The 19,470-nt window shown below is 43.3% G+C and overlaps 1 protein-coding gene across 2 annotated transcripts in view; it reads left to right on the plus strand.

Moving 5' to 3' along the window:
• Positions 1–15,501, plus strand: part of LOC140190230 (protein phosphatase EYA3-like) — a 71,097-nt gene extending 55,596 nt beyond the window's left edge. The window contains exons 15-19 of one of the 2 annotated variants that reach the window (XM_072246790.1): positions 1,131–1,291; positions 1,377–1,491; positions 6,840–6,958; positions 13,191–13,291; positions 14,181–15,501. In XM_072246790.1, coding sequence (XP_072102891.1) covers positions 1,131–1,291; positions 1,377–1,491; positions 6,840–6,958; positions 13,191–13,291; positions 14,181–14,261 — 577 coding nt within the window. In that variant the 3' untranslated portion in view covers positions 14,262–15,501. Of the gene's footprint in view, positions 1–1,130; positions 1,292–1,376; positions 1,492–6,836; positions 6,959–13,190; positions 13,292–14,180 lie in introns of both variants that reach the window. The other variant, XM_072246789.1, reaches the window with a different exon arrangement.
• Positions 15,502–19,470: the final 3,969 nt, after the last annotated feature.

Genomic DNA, 19,470 nt, shown 5'->3' on the forward strand with positions numbered 1-19,470 from the left:
ACAAGAGAATTGTGGAGTAATGGGCTATTGCTGTAAAAAATGCAAAACATTGTTTGAATAATTGGAAAACTTAAGTTACTTTTACACGGAGGATGCCAAAATTTTGGAATTCTATCCCTGAAAGACAATGGAGAATCAGTTGTGTTCATTCACAGCACAGACACAAGAAAGTCTGCAGAAGCTGGAAATCCAAAGCAACACACACGAAACGCTGGAGGAACTCGGCAGGTCAGGCAGCATGTGTGCAAAAGAGTAAACAGTCAACGTTTCAGGCTGAAACCCATTCCCATTACGACATGTCAGTCCATGGCCTCCTCTACTGCCACGACAAAGGAGCAACACCTTATATTCCATCTGGGTAGCCTCCAACCTGATGGTACAAACTTCGATTTCTCCAACTTCTGGTAATTGCCCCCCTCCTTCACCTGTTTCTGCCTCTCACCTTATCTTCTTACCTGCCCATCACCTCCCTCTGGTGCTCCTTTCATCCCCGTTCCCCCTTCCCTTTCTTCCATGGTCTTCTATCCTCTTTCTATCAGATTCCTCTTTCTCCAGCCTTTTATCTCTTACACCAATCAACTCCCCAGCTCTTTACTTCACCCCCTCCCCCTCTCCTGGTTTCACCCATCACCTATCACTTTGTACTTCTTCCTCCCCTCCCCCATCTGATTTTTCCCCTTCCTGTCCCGTCCTGAAGAAGGGTCTAGGCCTGAAATGTTGACTTTCCATAGATGCTGCCTGGCCTGCTGAGATCTGGGCATTGAGGGACATGGGGACAGTGCTGAAAAAGAGTTGAAGTGCAAGACTAGCCATCATAATGAGCGATGGTGCTGACTGGAAAGACATGCAGTATGTTCCTACAACCATATGTTATGTTATTTTTAACCAAATGCCACTACAAGGCGACAGTGTTTTTGTTATTTGTTTTAGCCCAACCTTTCATCAGTCCTGATGAAGGGTCTCAGCCCAAAACATCAACAGTCCATTTCCCTCCACATAGGCTGCCTGGCCCAGTAGGTGCCTCCAGCATTTTGTGTTGCTCCAGATTACCAGCAGCTGCAGCTTCCCATGTGTCTTGGATTTTCTTGTTGGTATTTAACATTTAATCTGTTGTAACATGTTGGTTTCAGGAATTATGACTTTGCTGCTGATGGTTTCCATGGATCGGTGCCTGGCTCGAGCCACTCCTCAGGAGGTATTGGTCAGGGAGGTGTTGATTGGATGAGAAAGCTGGCCTTTCGATATCGACAAGTGAAGAAAATTTACAACACTTACAGTACAAACGTTGAAGGTAAATTACTTACTTTAAAAGTTTTTTTTCATTTCCTTTGGCTGCAGGAAATAAATGCTTTATTGTTATTTTTTTTAATTCGCAGAACTCCTCAACCCAGCCAAGAGGGATTCATTACAACAATTAAAAGCAGATGTAGAAGCTTTGACAGACTCCTGGCTAGCAACTGCATTGAAATCATTAACGTTAATTCAATCAAGGTAGCTGATCAAAATATGCTTTTTGGATTAAGTTAAAATGTTTATTTTATCATTCTGTTGCTTTCTACATCTAGGTAGCGTTGTGACAATGAAATAGGGTTAGAGTCATCAAATCACATGTTGGGCTGAGGATATATCCTGGGCCCAACATATCGATGCAGCCACTAAGAGGGCACAACGGCAGCTACATTTCAGTAGGAGTTTGAGGGGTTTGATATGAAACCGAAGGCGTACATAAATTTCCACAGATGCACCGTGGAGAGCATTCTAACTGGTTGTATCACTGTCTGGTGGGGGGTGAGGGAGGGGGGAGCTACTGCACAGGATCAAAATAAGCTGCAGAGAGTTGTAAATTTCGTCAGCTCCATCATGGGCGCCAGCCTCCGTAGTATCCAGGACATCTTCAAGGAGCGAATATCTCAAAAAGGCCACATCCATCATTAAGGATTCCCATGATCCAGGACATGCCCTGTTCTCACAAAATACTCTGCAGATGCTGGGGTCAAAGCAACACTCACAATATGCTGGAGGAACTCAACAGGTAGGGCAGCATCCGTGGAAACGTTGACTGATCATCTCCATGGATGCTGCCCAACCTGCTGAGTTCCTCCAGCGCGTTGTGAGTGTTGCCATGCCCTGTTCTCATTGCTAGTATCAGGAAGAAGGTACAGGAGCTTGAAGATACCTATCAAAACTTCTCTTAAACTTTGAAATCGAGCTCGCGTGCATCACCTGTGCTAGCAGCTCATTCCACACTCTCAAGACACTTGAGTGAAGAACCTTCCTGTGATGTTCCCCTTTAACTTTTCACCTTTCACCCTTAACCTGTGACCTCTAGTTATAGTCACACCTAACCTCAATGGGAAAACACCTGCTTGCATTTACCCTGTCTATACCCCTCATAATTTTGTATACCTCTATCAAATCTTCCTCTCGATCTTCTATGTTCCAAGGAATAAAGTCCTAACTTATTCATTCTTTCCTTATAACTCAGGTCCTCTAATCCCAGCAACATTCTTGTAAATTTTCTCTGTACTCTTTCAACCTTATTTACATATTTCCTGTAGGTAGGTGACCAAAACTGCACACAGTACTCCAAATTAGGCCTCACTAACACAACTTGCAACATAACATCCCATCTCCTGTACTCAGTACTTTGATCTATGAAAGTCTAAATGTGCCATAAGCTTTCTTTATGGCGTGACACCACTTTCAATGAATTATGGACCCGTATTCCAGATCCTTCTGTTCTACTGCACTCCTGAGTGCCCTGCTGTTCAAGTGTAAGACCTCCCCCGGTTGGTCCCATTGAAGTGCACTTGAGCACAGGGAGAACATGCAAACTCCACACAGGCAGCTTCCAAAATCAGGACTTAACCCAGATCTGGAGCTGTGAGGCGGCAGCTCTACTAGCTGTGCCACCTGATTATTGCACATAATCGGACCTTTACACGTACCTGGTCAAAACCTAGTGCTTTATTTGATGGTGAACACCCAGCAGACCCATCATGGAATCGTGTTTAAGGAGTAGAGGTTAGGCCTTACCTGAATTCTGAGCCCAGGAGCGTAGCTAAGTAGCAGGGCCTGGATTTGAGAATGAGGAACTACCCGGGATTTAGAAGATTTAAGCGTTGAGCATGGTTGGAAAGGTCAGGGTGTCAGGGCCGGGGGGTGAGGGACGAGCCAGCTCAGCTCGCTGCTCCGTGGGGTTTACTCGTAACGGGCTGTTGGTTCGGCTGCGGTGACGACTGGCTTCGCTGCTGCGGCCTCACTTCCATGAACTTCTGTTGTTTGCTTGCTTCTGTTATTCACATGATTTTTTACTTCGCATTGCGTGTATGACGGTCTTCATTGGGTCTCTTTCCTTTGCAAGGAGGTGAATCTCAAGGTTGTACTTTGATAGTGTACTTTGACCTTTTGAACTTTGCAGATTCTACAAAATAAGATCCCAACTGCATTGCGCAGGATTATCCCGACCATTCCCACTCCAGGGTTTCTGGCCTCTAAGCCAGAAGCTCTCTAGGGCTTTAACCTCCCTCTTGACCACTCCAGTGGTCGTATCTAGCTCCCAATTTCAACCAGTAAGATAACGATCCTGTAAAAATAAAACCCAGAACCAACCCAGTCAGATCCCCAGATTGCAGGAGATTTGGACGTACGTATGTTGTTGAACACCGTTATTAAAAATAATTGCTGGGTCCTGCTGGTTGTAGTGAAAATCATTTCAATCCGGTTTCCTGAAGCAATTATACATTATCAAGTACAAACACAAACAATTATATAGCTTGAAGAGCATTGAAGGGTTGCAGGCCTCAGAAGTGGAGAAATTTCGGTTTGTACGGTGTTAGCCAGAGAGGGTGAATCTGTGGAATTCTTTGCCACAGCCAGTTGTGAAGGCCATGCCTTTATGTATATTTAAGACAGAAGTTGATAGATTCTTGATTGGTCAGGGTGTGAAGGGATACTGGGAGAAGGCAGGAGGTTGGGGCTGAGAGGTAAATTGGATCAGCCATGATGAAATGGTGGAGCAGACTCGATGGGCCAAGTGGCCTAATTCTGCTCCTATATCTTGTGGTCTTATGCATTCTGGGCACCTGCTTTGGACCGTAGATTAATGTGTTTTGATGAAAGTTTAATGTTTGACCTAATTGCTTGAGTTTGACAGTAGACAACAGCAACGGGTTCAGGACAAATAATTAGAGATGCAGCAGGGAATAGGCCCAGCAACCCCTGACAGCCCCGATTTAACCCGAGCCTAATCACCGGACAATTTACAATGACCAGTGAACCTACCCGGTACGCCTTTGGACTTGGGGGAAGAAACCAGAGGACCGAGAGAAAGCCCACGCATTCCACAGGAAGGACGTACAGAGGATTGAACTCCTAACTCCGACACCCCGAACTGTAATAGCGTCGCGCTAACCGCTACACTACCGTGGGTGTACTACCCTACAACCATGAAGCTCCCAAACCAGCGTGAGCAATTTAACTCCCTGCCACTCTGAACTGATTCTACAACCTACAGGTTCACTTTGAAGGACTCTTTACAATCCTTATTTCTTTTTATTTGCACAGCTTGTATTCTTTTGCATGTTGGTCATTTGTCTGTCTTTGGTTATGTATAGCTTTTCATTAATTCTATTGTATTGTTTCATAGAGTCCAATAAAGGAACTACATTAGCTTTATAAAGATCTTTATATTTTTTGTAATGATAATACCCAAATATTTAAAAGAATTCACAATTCTAAATGGAATATCCTTGTATATAAAAACGGGAACATTTAAAGGGAACAATTCACTTTTATTTAAATTAAGTTTATATCCTGAAAATTTTCCAAAATCATTTAATAATTCCAAAAGAGTAGGAATAGATTCTTCAGGATTCGAGATATAAACCAAAAGATCATCTGCATAAAGAGAAATCTTATGTATGGTCCCATTTATAGAAATACCATGAATATTTCTAGCTTTGCGAATTGTTATAGCCAGACGCCCCAATGCGAGATTAAATAACAAAGGACTTAATGGACACCCTTGTCCAGTACCTCATGAATGTAAAAAAAAAAGGGAGACCTAAGATTATTAGTAATAACGGTAGCGATAGGGTTCTTATAGAACATTTGAATTCACTTATTAAAATTATTACCAAAGCCCAATCTTTCTAATACATTAAACAAGTAAGTCCATTCAACTCTATCAAATGCCTTTTCTGCATCCAGAAAAATAACACATTGGGGTGTTTTGGATAATGGTGAATATATAATATTCATCAATCTCTGAACATTAGAAAAAAAAATTTTGAACTTTGGATGACCCAATGAGAGAGTGACCTTTTTCGATAATAATGGCTTAATTAATCCGGCTTTTCCTCCCACGTTGGACCCCTACCGGTCTGCATATCACCCAATTCAGTCCACCGACGACGCCATAGTCTCCATCCCATACTCAGACCTGTCCCACCTGGACAATGTCAGAATGCTTTTCATTGACTTCAATCCTGCTTTCAGTACAATCACTCCCCAGAAACTGGTGGGAAAACTGTCCATGTTGGGTCTCAACACCTCCCCCTGTAACTGAATGTTGGACTTCCTGATGAAGAGACGGCCGGCCGTCCATATAGGCAACATCTCTGGCGCCATCACACTGAGCTCTAGTGCTCTCCCCCACCCCAAGCTTGTGCGCTCAGCCCACTATCTTTTACACTGCTAACGCATGCCAAATCCAGTTCTAACCACATCATTAAGTTTACCGACTACACAACAGTGGTTGGCTCAGCGGTAACAATGATGAAACAGCATACTGGAGGAGGTAGAGCAGCTTGTGGACTGGTGTAAACACAACATACTGAGTCCCAACATGGACAAAGGCTAATGAGGTGATCGTGGACTTCAGGAAGGTGCAGGCTGTTCACTCCCTCCTGCACATCACCAGGGAGAGTCAGGAGCACCAAGTTTCTTGATGTGCACATCACTGAGGATCTCGCCTGCTCCCTCAGCAGCACCTCTTTCGGCAAGAGAGCACAGCAGTGCTTCCAATTCCTGAGGTGACCGAGGCAGGCAAGGCTCCTCCACACTTTCCCCACCCACCACCAATGAGAGTCTCCTGACCAGCTGCATCACTGTCCGAGATGGGAATTGCAGTGCGTCGGATCGCAAGACCCTGCAATGGATAGTGAGTACAGCTGAAAACATCATCAGGGTCTCTTCACCCCCGCATTCAGTACATGTATCAGAAGCACTACATACGCGGGACATCCAGCATTGTCAAAGACTCCTCCCATCCTTTCCACAAACTCTCTGACCTCCTGCCAGGCATAAGGTATTGCAGCATAAGAATCAGAATTGTCAGGCTGGATAACAGCTTCTACCCCCACACCCCCCACCATACCAGACTGCAACACCCTACTGCCAACCAGCACAAATGTACGCCCTATCTGACTGTCCTAATCCCGCCCCCCCCCCCCCCCCCCCCACAACTCACAGACCACTCTCATCCTGCACTGGTCACTTTTCATCTTTTATTGCTGCTGTTCCACATAGTTATTCGACCTCTTGTTTTACTATAATAATGCCAGTAACTTTAAACACTTAACTCACACTTTATGTCAGGCTTCAGGCTATTCTGGGATGTGTGCAAATATCTTGTGAGTGTATGTGCTGGATCATAATTACATGTGCTATGCGTGACTATATGTGCTGTGTTTTGCACCCTGGCCACAGAGCAGTGTTTTGTTTAGCTTGATTTGAACTTGAACTTCCTTTGTTAACCAAAGGACGAACACAGGAGAATGAATATTTAAAACAATAAGTAGACCAGTTTGATTTTTTTTTCCTTTCCATTTCAGAAGAAATTGCATTAATATCCTGGTCACCACAACACAACTGATTCCAGCTCTGGCTAAAGTGTTGCTGTATGGATTAGGTGAGATCTTCCCTATTGAAAACATCTACAGCGCCACGAAAATAGGTAAGGAATTTATCTTTGTTATTTCCTGTTACCAGGGTTTCCCAATCCATTGTCTATGGTCCCTGCAGTTAATGGAAGACTCTGTGACATTAAAAAAGGTTAGGAACCCCTGTGTTAGACACTTACATGTAATACTGCTAACTGGAAAATTTTGAGACCACGCTTGGTGTCACAATGTAAAGAATTATTGATGTTCCAGTGTAACACTGTTGGGTTTTGGTGAGGTATGTGTGCCATTATAAAGGTGTGGGTTTTAAAAATCAGACAGCAGGCCACAACAGCACATTCAGTGCAAAGGCATTTATTGTGCCAGAGGTGGAAAACGTTTAGAAAAAGGTCAAAAATATTTACAGTGCAGTGCAAAAAAATGGCAAAGTGACAAAAGAGAAAATGCAGATATATACCAGCTGACCTTTAGGACTGCAACTCCAAAAATTTAGACTGAAGAAATACACCTCACCATACCACACCCTCTCTCCCTCCCCACTTATATCAAAATGATCCTTTAAATAAGGATCATTATACTCTAGGAGATCCATTTCTTTAGAATGCGGGGGAGTTAATACCATGAGCCTGCAAGTACACAAAAACCAAAACACAGGATTTCACATCCTCCTTCACAAATGTCCAGCAATACGTTCGTCACAGTAAGATTATAATAATCCTATGGAGCCAAGCGAGGGAGGGAGAGGAGAAAGGGTAGGCACAGAGGCTCATGGTGGTAGATGGAACCAGATAAGTATTCCCTTGTTGTCCCTTGTACCAAGTTGCAGTGAAAAGCTTTCATTTGCATGCCAGTCATGCAGGTCAGATTTATACATTCAGATATTACAAAGGAAATGGAATCCAGAATATAGTGTTAGAGGAAAAAGTGCAGAGGAGTTCAAGGTCCACCCGAGGTGGATTGGAAATTCAAGAGTTCATCTCAGTTGATGGGTAGGTGAAAGTGGGTGAGAGAGGAGATCGGAAACGTGGACCAACTGAGAAGGAATCCAGGTATGTGGGTGATGGACAGCTGGGATCAAATGGAGAGGGTGATGAGTCTTGGTAATGAGAGGCAGAGGGCTGGAAAGGTGAACAAGGGGAGAGAGACTCTGGGTGGTCTGGTGGGAGTTTGAGAGGAACAAATGGCAGGAGGTACTAGAGACTGGGAAGTTGATCCTGTGGGCTGTAAACAAGAGGAATACAAGGCTGCTCTTCTACTTTGCATTTGCAGCATTGCAGCAGATAAATCTGAGGACACACGTGTTAGTGGGAACGGGAGTTAAAGTAACTTTCAACCAGGAGTTCGGAATGGGTGCTGCAGGCAGAGTGCAGGTGCTTTGCAAAGCAATCACTTCCTCCCTGCCCGTCTCCTGTAAGGGCACCATTCCCTTCTCCCAGTTTCTCTGTCTCTGTTGCATCTGTTCTTAAGATGATGCTTTCCATTTTTAAGACATCTGAAATCTTCTCCTCCTTCAGGAAACTCTGTCTTAGATGATGGAGCTCCCCTGTGCATTTTCTCCATTTTACCACACGCCTTTCATTTCCCCCTCCACCTCCCAGACAGAAGAGATGCAGAGTTGCCCTAAGTCCTCTGCTTTCGCCCCACTAAACCTCTGCATCCAGTATTTCACCTTTTGCCAGTTTTGCCAGCTCCAGCCAGCTCTTACCACCAACCGCAGCTTCCCCTCTTTCACCACACAACTCCTCCCCCTCCTCTCCGCCTTCTGCAGGGACCATGACTCCATGGTCCACTGATTGCTTCCCAGTTACTTTTCCCCATCTCTAGGTATGTTACTCGAGCATCCCAAAACCAGACGGTATGAACACTAAATTTCTGGTAACCCAGTCCAACTGCAGCAACCCCCTACCCCACACATATCTGGCTCCATCTGTCTTTTTTTGTACTTGCTGTGTTTCTTCGCAAGTGATGGGAGTCTCTGTTTCAGCCTTCCTCCTCCTCACCCATCTGGTTCCACCTCCACCAATAACCTACCCATCCTACTCTCTCACCTCTTTGTACTGGCACTCTCCATCTACACCCTCAGCCCTGAAGTAGGGTCTTGGCCCAAAGCGTTGACTATTACTCTGTCTCCACAGAAGCCACTTGACCCAGAGTTCTTCCAGCAGTTTTTCTTTTGCTCCAGATTCCGGTATCTGCAAGCTCTTCTGGCATTGTGGATTCTAGAGTTACTTCATAAACCTGGTATAAGTGATTGGTAGGGCACTGAGGAGTGTAGTGGAACCAAGGGATCTGGGAGTACAGGTACATAATTCATTGAAAGCGGCATCACAGGTAGATAGGGTTGTAAAGAAAGCTTTTGACACGTTGGCTTTCATGAATCAATGGGATGTTGAAGTTGTACAAGGTGTTGGTGAGGCCTAGTTTAGAGAATTGTGTGCAGTTTTTGGTTACCTACAGGAAAGATGTAAACAAGGTTGAAAGAGTGCAGAGAAAATTTACAAGGATGTTGCCGGGTCTGGAGGACCTGAGTATATCAGGAAAGATTGAATATGTTAGGACTGTATACAACGTGGAAGATTGAAAGGAGATTTGTTAGAGGTAATCAAAATAATGAAGGGTCTTGATAGAGTAAATGCAAGCAGGCTTTTTCCACTGAGGTTGGATGGGATACAATCAGAGGTCATGGGTTAAGGATGAAGTGTGTGAAGTTTAAGGGGAACATGAACGGGAACATCTTCACTCAGAAGGTGGTGAGAGTGTGGAACGAGCTGCCAGTACAAATGATGCATGCGAGCTCAATCTCAATGTTTGTTTAAGAGAAGTTTGGATTGGTATATGAATCGTAGGGATATGGAGGGCTATGGTCCTGGTACAGGCTGATGGGAGTAGACAGTTTAAGTGGTTTTGGTAATGTCTAAATGGGCCAAAGGGCCAGTTTCAGTGCTGTACTTCTCTATGACTAAGTCTCTAGTGTAAACTTCCCAATTCTAATATCTCCTTCCAGCTGAAGCAGCATGAGCAAGCCAGTTTAAAGTCTGTGCCATGTAAATCAGGATCTTGTGTTGTTCATAGCTATGTGAATGACATTCTAAGTGTCTGAATGACATTATACATTGAGGATGTATAGCAGATTCCCCAGGCTGTTACCAGGGATAGAACATTTCAGTAATGAGAATCAGGTTTATTATCACTGAAATATGTTGTGACATTTGTTGATTTTTGTGGCTGCAGTACAGTGCAAGGCATAAAAAATGTTACTCTAAGTTACAATAAATAAAATAATTAGTGCAAAAGAGGAATAGTGAGGAAGGGTCTTGGCCCGAAACGTCGACTGTACCTCTTCCTAGAGATGCTGCCTGGCCTGCTGCGTTCACCGGCAATTTTTATGTGTGTTGCTTGAAATTCCAGCATCTGCAGATTTCCTCGTGATCATGAGGAAGGAGCTGTTACTTAAATGAGAAAAGACTAGAGTCAGAGGTTAGTTGGGGGATAATGCAGCTATTCAAGATTATCTATTTCCCTCTATCATTATGTATTGCATTGTACTGCTGCTGCAAAGACAACAAGTTTCACGACATAATGCCGGTGATATTCAACCTGATCCTGATCCTGATCCTGAGATCACCTCAGTAGATGGAAGTTCAGCACAAAGATAAAGTCAGCTGTGTGGGAAAGGGCGGGGATTTAGCAAAGTGAATGAAACAGCATTTCGTGTTGATTCTCGCTTTGGAGAAGCTGACTGCAAATTCCTATTCTGACACATTTATTGAGATACAGTGCAGAGCAGACCCTTCTGTCCCTTCCAACCATGCTGCCCAGCAACCCCTGATTTAACCCCAGCCTAACACAGGGCAATTTACAATGACCAGTTAACTACCAATCGATACGTCTTCTTGGACTGCGGGAGGAAACCGGAGCACCCGGAGAAAACCCACGTGGTCACTGGGAGAACGTACAAACTCCTTGCAAGCAGCGGCGGGAATTGAACCCGGGTCGCCTGTACTGTAAAGCGTTGTGTTAACTGCTATGCCAGGGGTCCCCAACCTTTTTTGCACCGCAGACCGGTTTAATATTGACAATATTCTTGCAGACCGGCCGACGGGGGAGGTGGGGGGGAATGTTCAAGTAGGGTTGCCAACTTTCTCACTCCCAAATAAGGGACAAAAGTAGCAGCAGTCAAATACGGGACACTTGTGTTTACTCCGAGAAAGACTACCATGACCATAAAGCCTTGTGTGGGCACCTGTGTGTGCATGCGTGTACGTGCCGATTTTTTTTTCTCTACAAATCGGTTTTGGCTTAATCTTCCCGATTCTGTTAAGTGAAACTACATTGCTTCTACTTTATATAGGCTGTGTATTTATCATATCATTCCTGCTTTTACTATATGTTAGTGTTATTTTAAGTTTTATGTGCTATTTGGTATGATTTGGTAGGTTATTTCAAGTTCAACAGTGCGTGACAAGGAATGAGGAAAGGTGCAGCTGACTCCTATCGCCAAATCATATCGTTTCCTCGCGGCCCGGTAGCACATGACTTGCACCCCAGTACCGGTCCACAGCCCGGTGGTTGGGGACCGCTGCGCTGTGCTACCATGCCCCTCTTTGAAGGTATCTATCTTATACATTTTCAAAACGTGTAAGATGGGTTTCTTCAAAGCTTATGAATTTATTACATTGAAGAATATCATGAGGTTCATTTCAGCTCATTCTGTTACATAATGAATCGGAGTCCTGGAGTGTGCCATCCAGCCACTTGATTTGCTGCACCATTCGATCGTCTGGTTTTGGCTTCAAATAATCCTTCCTGCCTAATTTTTGCATAGTTGGGGGATTAAGGGTTATGGGGAAAAGGCAGGTAGGTGGAGATGAGTCCAAGGTCAGGTCAGCCACGATCTTATTGAATGACAAAGCAGGCTCGGCAGGCCAGATGGCCAACTCCTGCTCCTATTTCTTATGTTCTAATACTATTAACCCTTTATTCCCCTACAGCACAGCAATCTATATATCAGACAGTGTTTCAATGTATGTGGTTTGATCTGTGTCTGTGTTGCACACTGAGGTAAAGAGCTTTAGAATGAGATTTACTCTTCTTCCCAGTTTAAACCAAAACAGAAGCTCCTTCCCCTCTTCCATACAATTTCTGAATGGACATTGAATCTCATTACTTTTGTTTCTAATTTTGCAGTATTTATTTAAAGTAACTAATATAGTCATATTCATACTTTATTGATGCGGGGCGAAAATTGGTTTTTGTTACAGTTGCACCGTAAATAATAAATAGTAATAAAACCATAAATAGTTAAATAGTAATGTGTAAATTATGCCAGGAAATAAGTCCAGGACCAGCCTATTGGCTCAGGGTGTCTGACCCTCCAAGGGAGGAGTTGTAAAGTTTCATGGCCACAGGTAGGAATGACTTCCTATGATGCTCAGTGCTGCATCTCGGTGGAATGAGTCTCTGGCTGAATGTACTCCTGTGCCCACCCAGTACATTATGTAGTGGATGGGAGACATTGTCCAAGATGGCATGCAACTTGGACAGCATCCGCTTTTCAGACACCACCATGAGAGAGTCCAGTTCCATCCCCACAACATCACTGGCCTTACGAATGAGTTTGTTGATTCTGTTGGTGTCTGCTACCCTCAGCCTGCTGCCCCAGCACACAACATATATGTTGTGTGACTATACATAGACACACACACGAGTGTATTATTGTGCCTTAGCTGAAGATTAGATCATTTTTATTTCTTTATATATATAGTTACTTAATGCACTCAGTTTTTTCTCTATATTTATCATGTATTGCATTGTCCTGCTTCAGCAAAGTTAAGATTTCACAACATATGCCAGTGATATTAAATCTGATTCTGATTCTAAAAAGGTTAAATAACTTTTAAGTGCTTGATTTTCATGGAATGCATTAATTGTAGTGGGTAAATGAGATAGTTTTTCATTTCACCAATGGTCCGCGTACAGCGAGGCGAAGCACTGATGATAGACGTGTGTATAGTAGTAGTTTGGAGAGAAATGTGAATAAAGGAACTGAAATTTTTTTCCTTGATAATCTGGAAGGAGAACCTCTAACACCCATGTGACAAGGTAGGTATTCCATGCTTTGTATGTTGGAGAATATTTCCCTATTTTGCACTTTGTCCTACTAAGCAATAGCAATTGCATTACTGAGGCCACCCTTTATGTTGTAAAGTTGTGCAATGCCGGTAGAGAAAAATTCCATACTTTTAGCAAACAGACTCATTCTATTCAATGGCTTTGTGTTTTGAGGTAAAGAAAGCTGTTTTGAACGTATTGTGTCCAGATTTGGAAAGAAAGTTACATACGTTGTCATTGGAGATGGTCGGGATGAGGAGTATGCAGCAAAACAGGTAAGTTTAACTTGGAACATTTTTCAGAAAAAGTAATGGTGCTCATGTGGCACAGAAAAGGAATAAGTGTCATAAGTAGCATTAACTGATCTCTTACGTTTGATAGAACATTGGCTTTGATCACTTGGAAAGTTTAATCGTTTCTTTGGGAGGGTGTGTTCGATTTGTTGCAATCCCTAAACACAAATTTTTGTAAATGGGAAGTTTTTTGTTAGTATGAGCACAGACTTCCCGTGGATATCAAAAACAGATGTGGCACAGTAGCGTAGTGGTTTACGCCTGTACCGTAGCTTTACGGTACAGGCAATTGGGGTTCAATTCCCATCACTGCCTGTAAGGAGATTGTACGTTCTCCCCGTGACCGCGTGGGTTTCCTCCCACAGTCCGAAGACATCCTGGTTGGTAGGTTAATTGGTCATTGTACCATGATTAGTTTAGGATTAAATCAGGCGATTGCTGGACTGCGTGTCTCAGTGGGCCAAACGAAGGGCCTATTCTGCACTATCTCAATAAAATCAAAAAAAAAACACCACTCGGGTTTCTGACTCCAGCAATCACCTCTTTTGTGGATGCAACAACTTGTGAACATAGGACCGATGCAAGGCCTCGCCCAAAACATGGCCTTATACCTTTTGCTCCATAGATACTGACCGTCTCCAGGGTTCTCTTTGCATTCAAGATTCTAGCATTTGCAGTCTCTCCTCTCTACAAGTTCAGTGTTCAGTTTTACATGTCCTTATTGCCAAACATGAGCCTGAATTAGAGGAAGCAGTAAAACAGTGAAATTCATCAAAGATATAATAATTTGTCCCAGTAAAAAATGTTTGCCTTGCAAAGTTTGTTTAGAATTTGCCTGTTAGATTCCTTACTACGTGCTCTTCAATTCTAGCACAACATGCCATTTTGGAGAATTTTGAATCATGGTGACCTGATGTCATTGCATCAAGCTCTGGAACTGGACTATCTGTGAACAACTGGAAAGGAACACAAATCTGAACTACTGCTACAAATGGCTTGCATCTTGCTTCGGTGTGGACCACTAACTTTGGTGATAACGTGTCTTGTCAACCCTGGACAAAACGTTGAGGACATTGAGCAGCCCAGCTTCCTGAGTGATCTGCTTATTAACGCTGGACATTGACTTAAGAATAGACATGCACAGGTTGCAAGAGCTTTATAGAGTGAAATTACCACCTTTGTTTTTTTTTTAAATCTTAAATCTATCCAAATCTTTTGAATTGGACCTTTAAAATAAGACCATAATCTTGTGTTGAATTTTAGTCAAGCCAGTGTCTGTTCCTTTTTAAATGCACTGAAATCTTTGCTGTTATTAATAAGGAGAGTTTGTGCAAGACATTCTTTGGAAATCTTGCTGTGTAAATGTTCCTGAACATCTTTTCTTCAGCATTATCCGATCCAGCAGTGTTATTATAGGGAAACTGGCGGCAGAAATGCATTGGAGATTTTTTTTTTGTGTGGAAAATTTGAATGAGCAGGGCTGTCTACATTTTAAAAAAACCTTCATTTTAGTTGGTGTCTTTTTAATTCTATTAGAGTTTTTAATAAATACCTTATTTCTGAATGCTCCCATGCTGATGCAGGGCACAGCATGAAACAGTACCTCGAACTCAGCGGCCAATCTTCCTTTTTTAACACTGCTCGGTGATCTAGAGGACGGAGACGAGAGCCTCGGCTGAAACCATAGAAAGGAGGAAATGATTCAGGTTGAGGACCTTTTATCAAAACTGGAAAACGGAACTGACTTGAAGCAGGAAATGTTTGGGTGGGGGGGGGTGTGGTAGTGTTGGGGAAGAAGGTGTGTTGCGAAGATGTGGAGGAATAACGGAGGTGTGTGTTACGAATGGAATAGGAGGTGACGTGACAAAGGGGAGTAATGGTACGAGAAATATGCTGATTAACGATGCCTGTTCTTCTCCCGTTTCCCTCACAGCTTCATTCTGTCCTCTTTAGTGTCAACAGAATCACTATATTAGTGATTTATTTTTGCTGTTAGCAGCTCCGGTCAGATTGTTCAGGCATATTTTTATGATATTACAAGCAGACTTTGCTACTTTCCCTTTTTTTTTAGTCAAATGTCACCTAGAAAATACCTGACTTGAACAATGATGCTGATAATAAAGTGTATTAGTCCATCCCTGAATAAATAAAGCAACACAAAAAAATATAGTTGGCTGGTCCCAATGCTGTTTATTTAAAGTTTTTATTAACTTCCGAATGAAAATGGAATGCTAAATCAGTTTTCATTCTCTTTGATCAGTGTTTGCCTTGCATTTCGAAGTTTGCACGGTTCAAAGTACATTTATTATCAAAGAATGTATAGATTATTCAGCCTTGAGATTCGTCTGTGTACAGGCTGCCACGAAGCAAGAAACCAGAAAAAGCCCAATTTGAAAAAAAGACCAACACCCAATACACAGAGGAAGGGGGGAATAAAACACGAATTATGCAAACAATAAAAGCAAGCAACAGCCTTCCAAACCAAATTGAGTCCGTAGACACGGAGCCCGGAGTAGACCCATAGCTTCGATGAAAATTCATCACACAGTGGGGCAAATCGCTGCAAAGCTCGCAGACACGAAGCACGTAGCAGCCAGAGTAGTCTCACCGTGGAGAGTAGAGTAAACGTCGCAGGAGAGCGGGTGGAATTGGCCCGACCCTCCCCTCCGGTCCCGACACCCTGCCTTTTCAGTCTATCTGGACCGCACTGCGACGCGGGTTCCGCCGCAGCGACACGCTCTGGGCCCATATCCTGCCGCCCAGCCCCAGGCTGTTCTCAACCCTTCCAAATCGACTCCGCGCTTAGATTGGTTGTTTCATTTAAAATTAAATCCCTTCAAGCTCAGGAATAAGGACCATAAGACAAAGGAGCAGAAGTAGGCCATTCGGCCCATCGAGTCTGCTCCGCCATTTTATCATGAGCTGATCCATTTTATCCTATTTAGTCCCACTGCCCCGCCTTCTCACCATAACCTTTGATGCCCTGGCTACTCAGATACCTATCAATCTCTGCCTTAAATACACCCAATGACTTGGCCTCCACTGCTGCCCGTGGCAACAAATTCCATAGATTCACCACCCTCTGACTAAAAAAATTTCTTCGCATTTCTGTTCTGAAAGGGCACCCTTCAATCCTGAAGTCATGCCCTCTTGTACTAGACTCCCCCATCATGGGAAACAACTTTGCCACATCCACTCTGTCCATGCCTTTTAACATTCGAAATGTGTCTATGAGGTCTCCCCTCATTCTTCTAAACTCCAAGGAATACAGTCCAAGAGCGGACAAACGTTCCTCATATGTTAACCCTCTCATTCCCGGAATCATTCTAGTGAATCTTCTCTGTACCCTCTCCAACGTCAGCACATCCTTTCTTAAATAAGGAGACCAAAACTGCCCACAGTACTCCAAGTGAGGTCTCACCAGCGCCTTATAGAGCCTCAACATCACATCCCTGCTCCTATACTCTATTCCCCCAGAAATGAATGCCAACATTGCATTCGCCTTCTTCACTACTGACTCAACCTGGAGGTTAACTTTAAGGGAATCCTGTACGAGGACTCCCAAGTCCCGTTGCATCTCAGAACTTTGAATTTTTTCCCCATTTAAATAATAGTCTGCCTGTTTATTTTTTCTGCCAAAGTGCATAACCATACACTTTCCAACATTGTACTTCATTTGCCACTTCTCTGCCCATTCTTCCAATCTATCCAAGTCTCTCTGCAGACTCTCCGTTTCCTCAGCACTACCGGCCTCTCCACCTATCTTCATATCGTCAGCAAACTTAGCCACAAAGCCATCTATTCCATAATCCAAATCGTTGATGTACAATGTAAAAAGAAGTGGCCCCAACATTGATCCCTGTGGAACACTACTGGTAACCGGCAGCCAACCAGAATAGGATCCCTTTATTCCCACTCTCTGTTTCCTGCCAATCAGCCAACGCTCTATCCACGTATGTAACTTTCCTGTAATTCCATGGGCTCTTATCTTGTTAAGTAGCCTCATGTGTGGCACCTTGTCAAAGGCCTTCTGAAAATCCAAATATACAACATCCACTGCATCTCCCTTGTCTAGCCTACTGGTAATTTCCTCAAAAAATTGTAATAGGTTTGTCAGGCAGGATTTTCCTTTAAGGAATCCTTGCTGAGTTCTGCCCATCTTGTCATATGCCTCCAGGTACTCTGTAACCTCATCCTTGACAATTGACTCCAACAACTTCCCAACCACCGACGTCAAGCTAACAGGTCTATAATTTTCTTTTTGCTTCCTTGCCCCCTCCTTAAATAGCGGAGTGACATTTGCAATCTTCCAGTCTTCCTGAACCATGCCAGAATCTATCGACTTTTGAAAGATCATCGCTAATGCCTCCGCAATCTCCACAGCTACTTCCTTCAGAACAGGAGGGTGCATTCCATCTGGTCCAGGAGATTTATCGACCTTTAGCCTATTCAGTTTCCTGAGTACTTTCTCTGTCGTAATTGCGACTGCGCACACTTCTCTTCCCTGCCACCCTTGAGTGTCCGGTATCCTGCTGTCTTCCTCAGTGAAGACTGATGCAAAATACTTGTTCAGTTCCTCTGCCATCTCCTCATCTCCCATTACAATTTCTCCAGCAACATTTTCTATCGGTCCTATATCTACTCTCACCTTTTACTCCTTATATACTTGAAAAAGCTTTTAGTATCCTCTTTGATATTATGTGCTGGTTTCCTTTCATAATTAATCTTTTCTCTCTTAATGACCTTCCCAATCCTCTGTCTTCCCACTAATTTTTGCTTCCTTGTATGCCCTCTCCTTTGCTTTAACTTTGGCTTTGACTTCTCTTGTCAACCACGGTTGCATCCTTTCTCCACTCGAAAATTTCTTCTTTTTTGGGATATACCTGTCTTGCACATTCCTCATTTCTCGCATAAGCTCCAGCCACTGCTGCTCTGCCGTCTTTCCCACCAGTGTCTCTTTCCAGTCAACTTTGGCCAGTTCCTCTCTCATGCCACTGTAACTTCCTTTACTCCACTGAAACACCGACACATCAGATTTCGGCTTCCCTTTTTCTAATTTCACAGTGAACTCAATCATGTTATGATCACTGCCTCCTAAGTACCAGAAATATTACAAACGAAGCTCAATTATGATGCTTCACAAAGATGGTGCGTTTAAAATATCTTGCGTCTTGCCCAAGATGAATGTTTTATATTCAAACAAATTAAGTTTATGTACAACTTACTGACTGCCCGTTACATCGCTGGTGTTTAGGGCAGCAATGAAGGTCCTTCATCTCTGTCTGTGTTCTGGGCTTCCTTCATCATGTCTGTAGCTTCCTCTCGGTTTTCACTACTGTCGGCCATACAAGTTTCAGTTGGAGACTCAGGAATACCATCAAACTCAGATGTAGAAGGATTCTTCATCGCTACTTCCGTCAGGGTTGTTAGCCCTGAGCTGAACCTCCAAACCTGGAGAACCTGTGGGCTACTCTTAGTCTGGCCTCTACCCTTTGACCCTACCAACGGCCAAAGCATGAAGCCCCGACCCCAGCCAACGAAGCTGTCCAGGTCATCGAGGCACGCAAACCAAACTATGACAAGGTTGTGGTCCTCTTGCAAGTTTATGTACAACACTAAGGCCAAGTTGGTAAACTTGACAGGAGCTAAACACAAACTATCCTAACTAAAGACCATTTTTCCTTTTCTTCCTGTCTCCTAGAACTTAAAATAATAATTCTGAGTGTGATACAAACACTTAGTATCATGATATCTTGGCTAATGCCATTACGAATGCACTGACATAATTCTCTTAAGCTTTCTATGATACCATTGTGATTTGTAAGCTAATATAATGTGTGCTTTTTTCTGCTTCATCTCCTTGATGCCTGTTGTGTTCGTACCATGAGTACAAACTATGGCATTGGTACTTGGCTCCCATACATACTTCCCCATAACTCTACTGTTGTGTGAATTATTGTGTGTCAACATGCATTGAGTCGTAGTGGTCCGATCGAGTTCATTTCAAGTCGAGTGCTTGGCTTAAATATTTCATAAATTCAGGTAGCTACCGTATGTAGCAACATTATGAAATACAATTATGTAACAACTGTCCAATTTGTACTGCTAAAGATGATAATAAATGTTTAATACCAGTCAAATCAGGAATGCAAATTAGTCAG

This window comes from Mobula birostris, chromosome 29, assembly GCF_030028105.1.
Source record: "Mobula birostris isolate sMobBir1 chromosome 29, sMobBir1.hap1, whole genome shotgun sequence".
In the NCBI taxonomy this organism is placed as follows: domain Eukaryota; kingdom Metazoa; phylum Chordata; class Chondrichthyes; order Myliobatiformes; family Myliobatidae; genus Mobula; species Mobula birostris.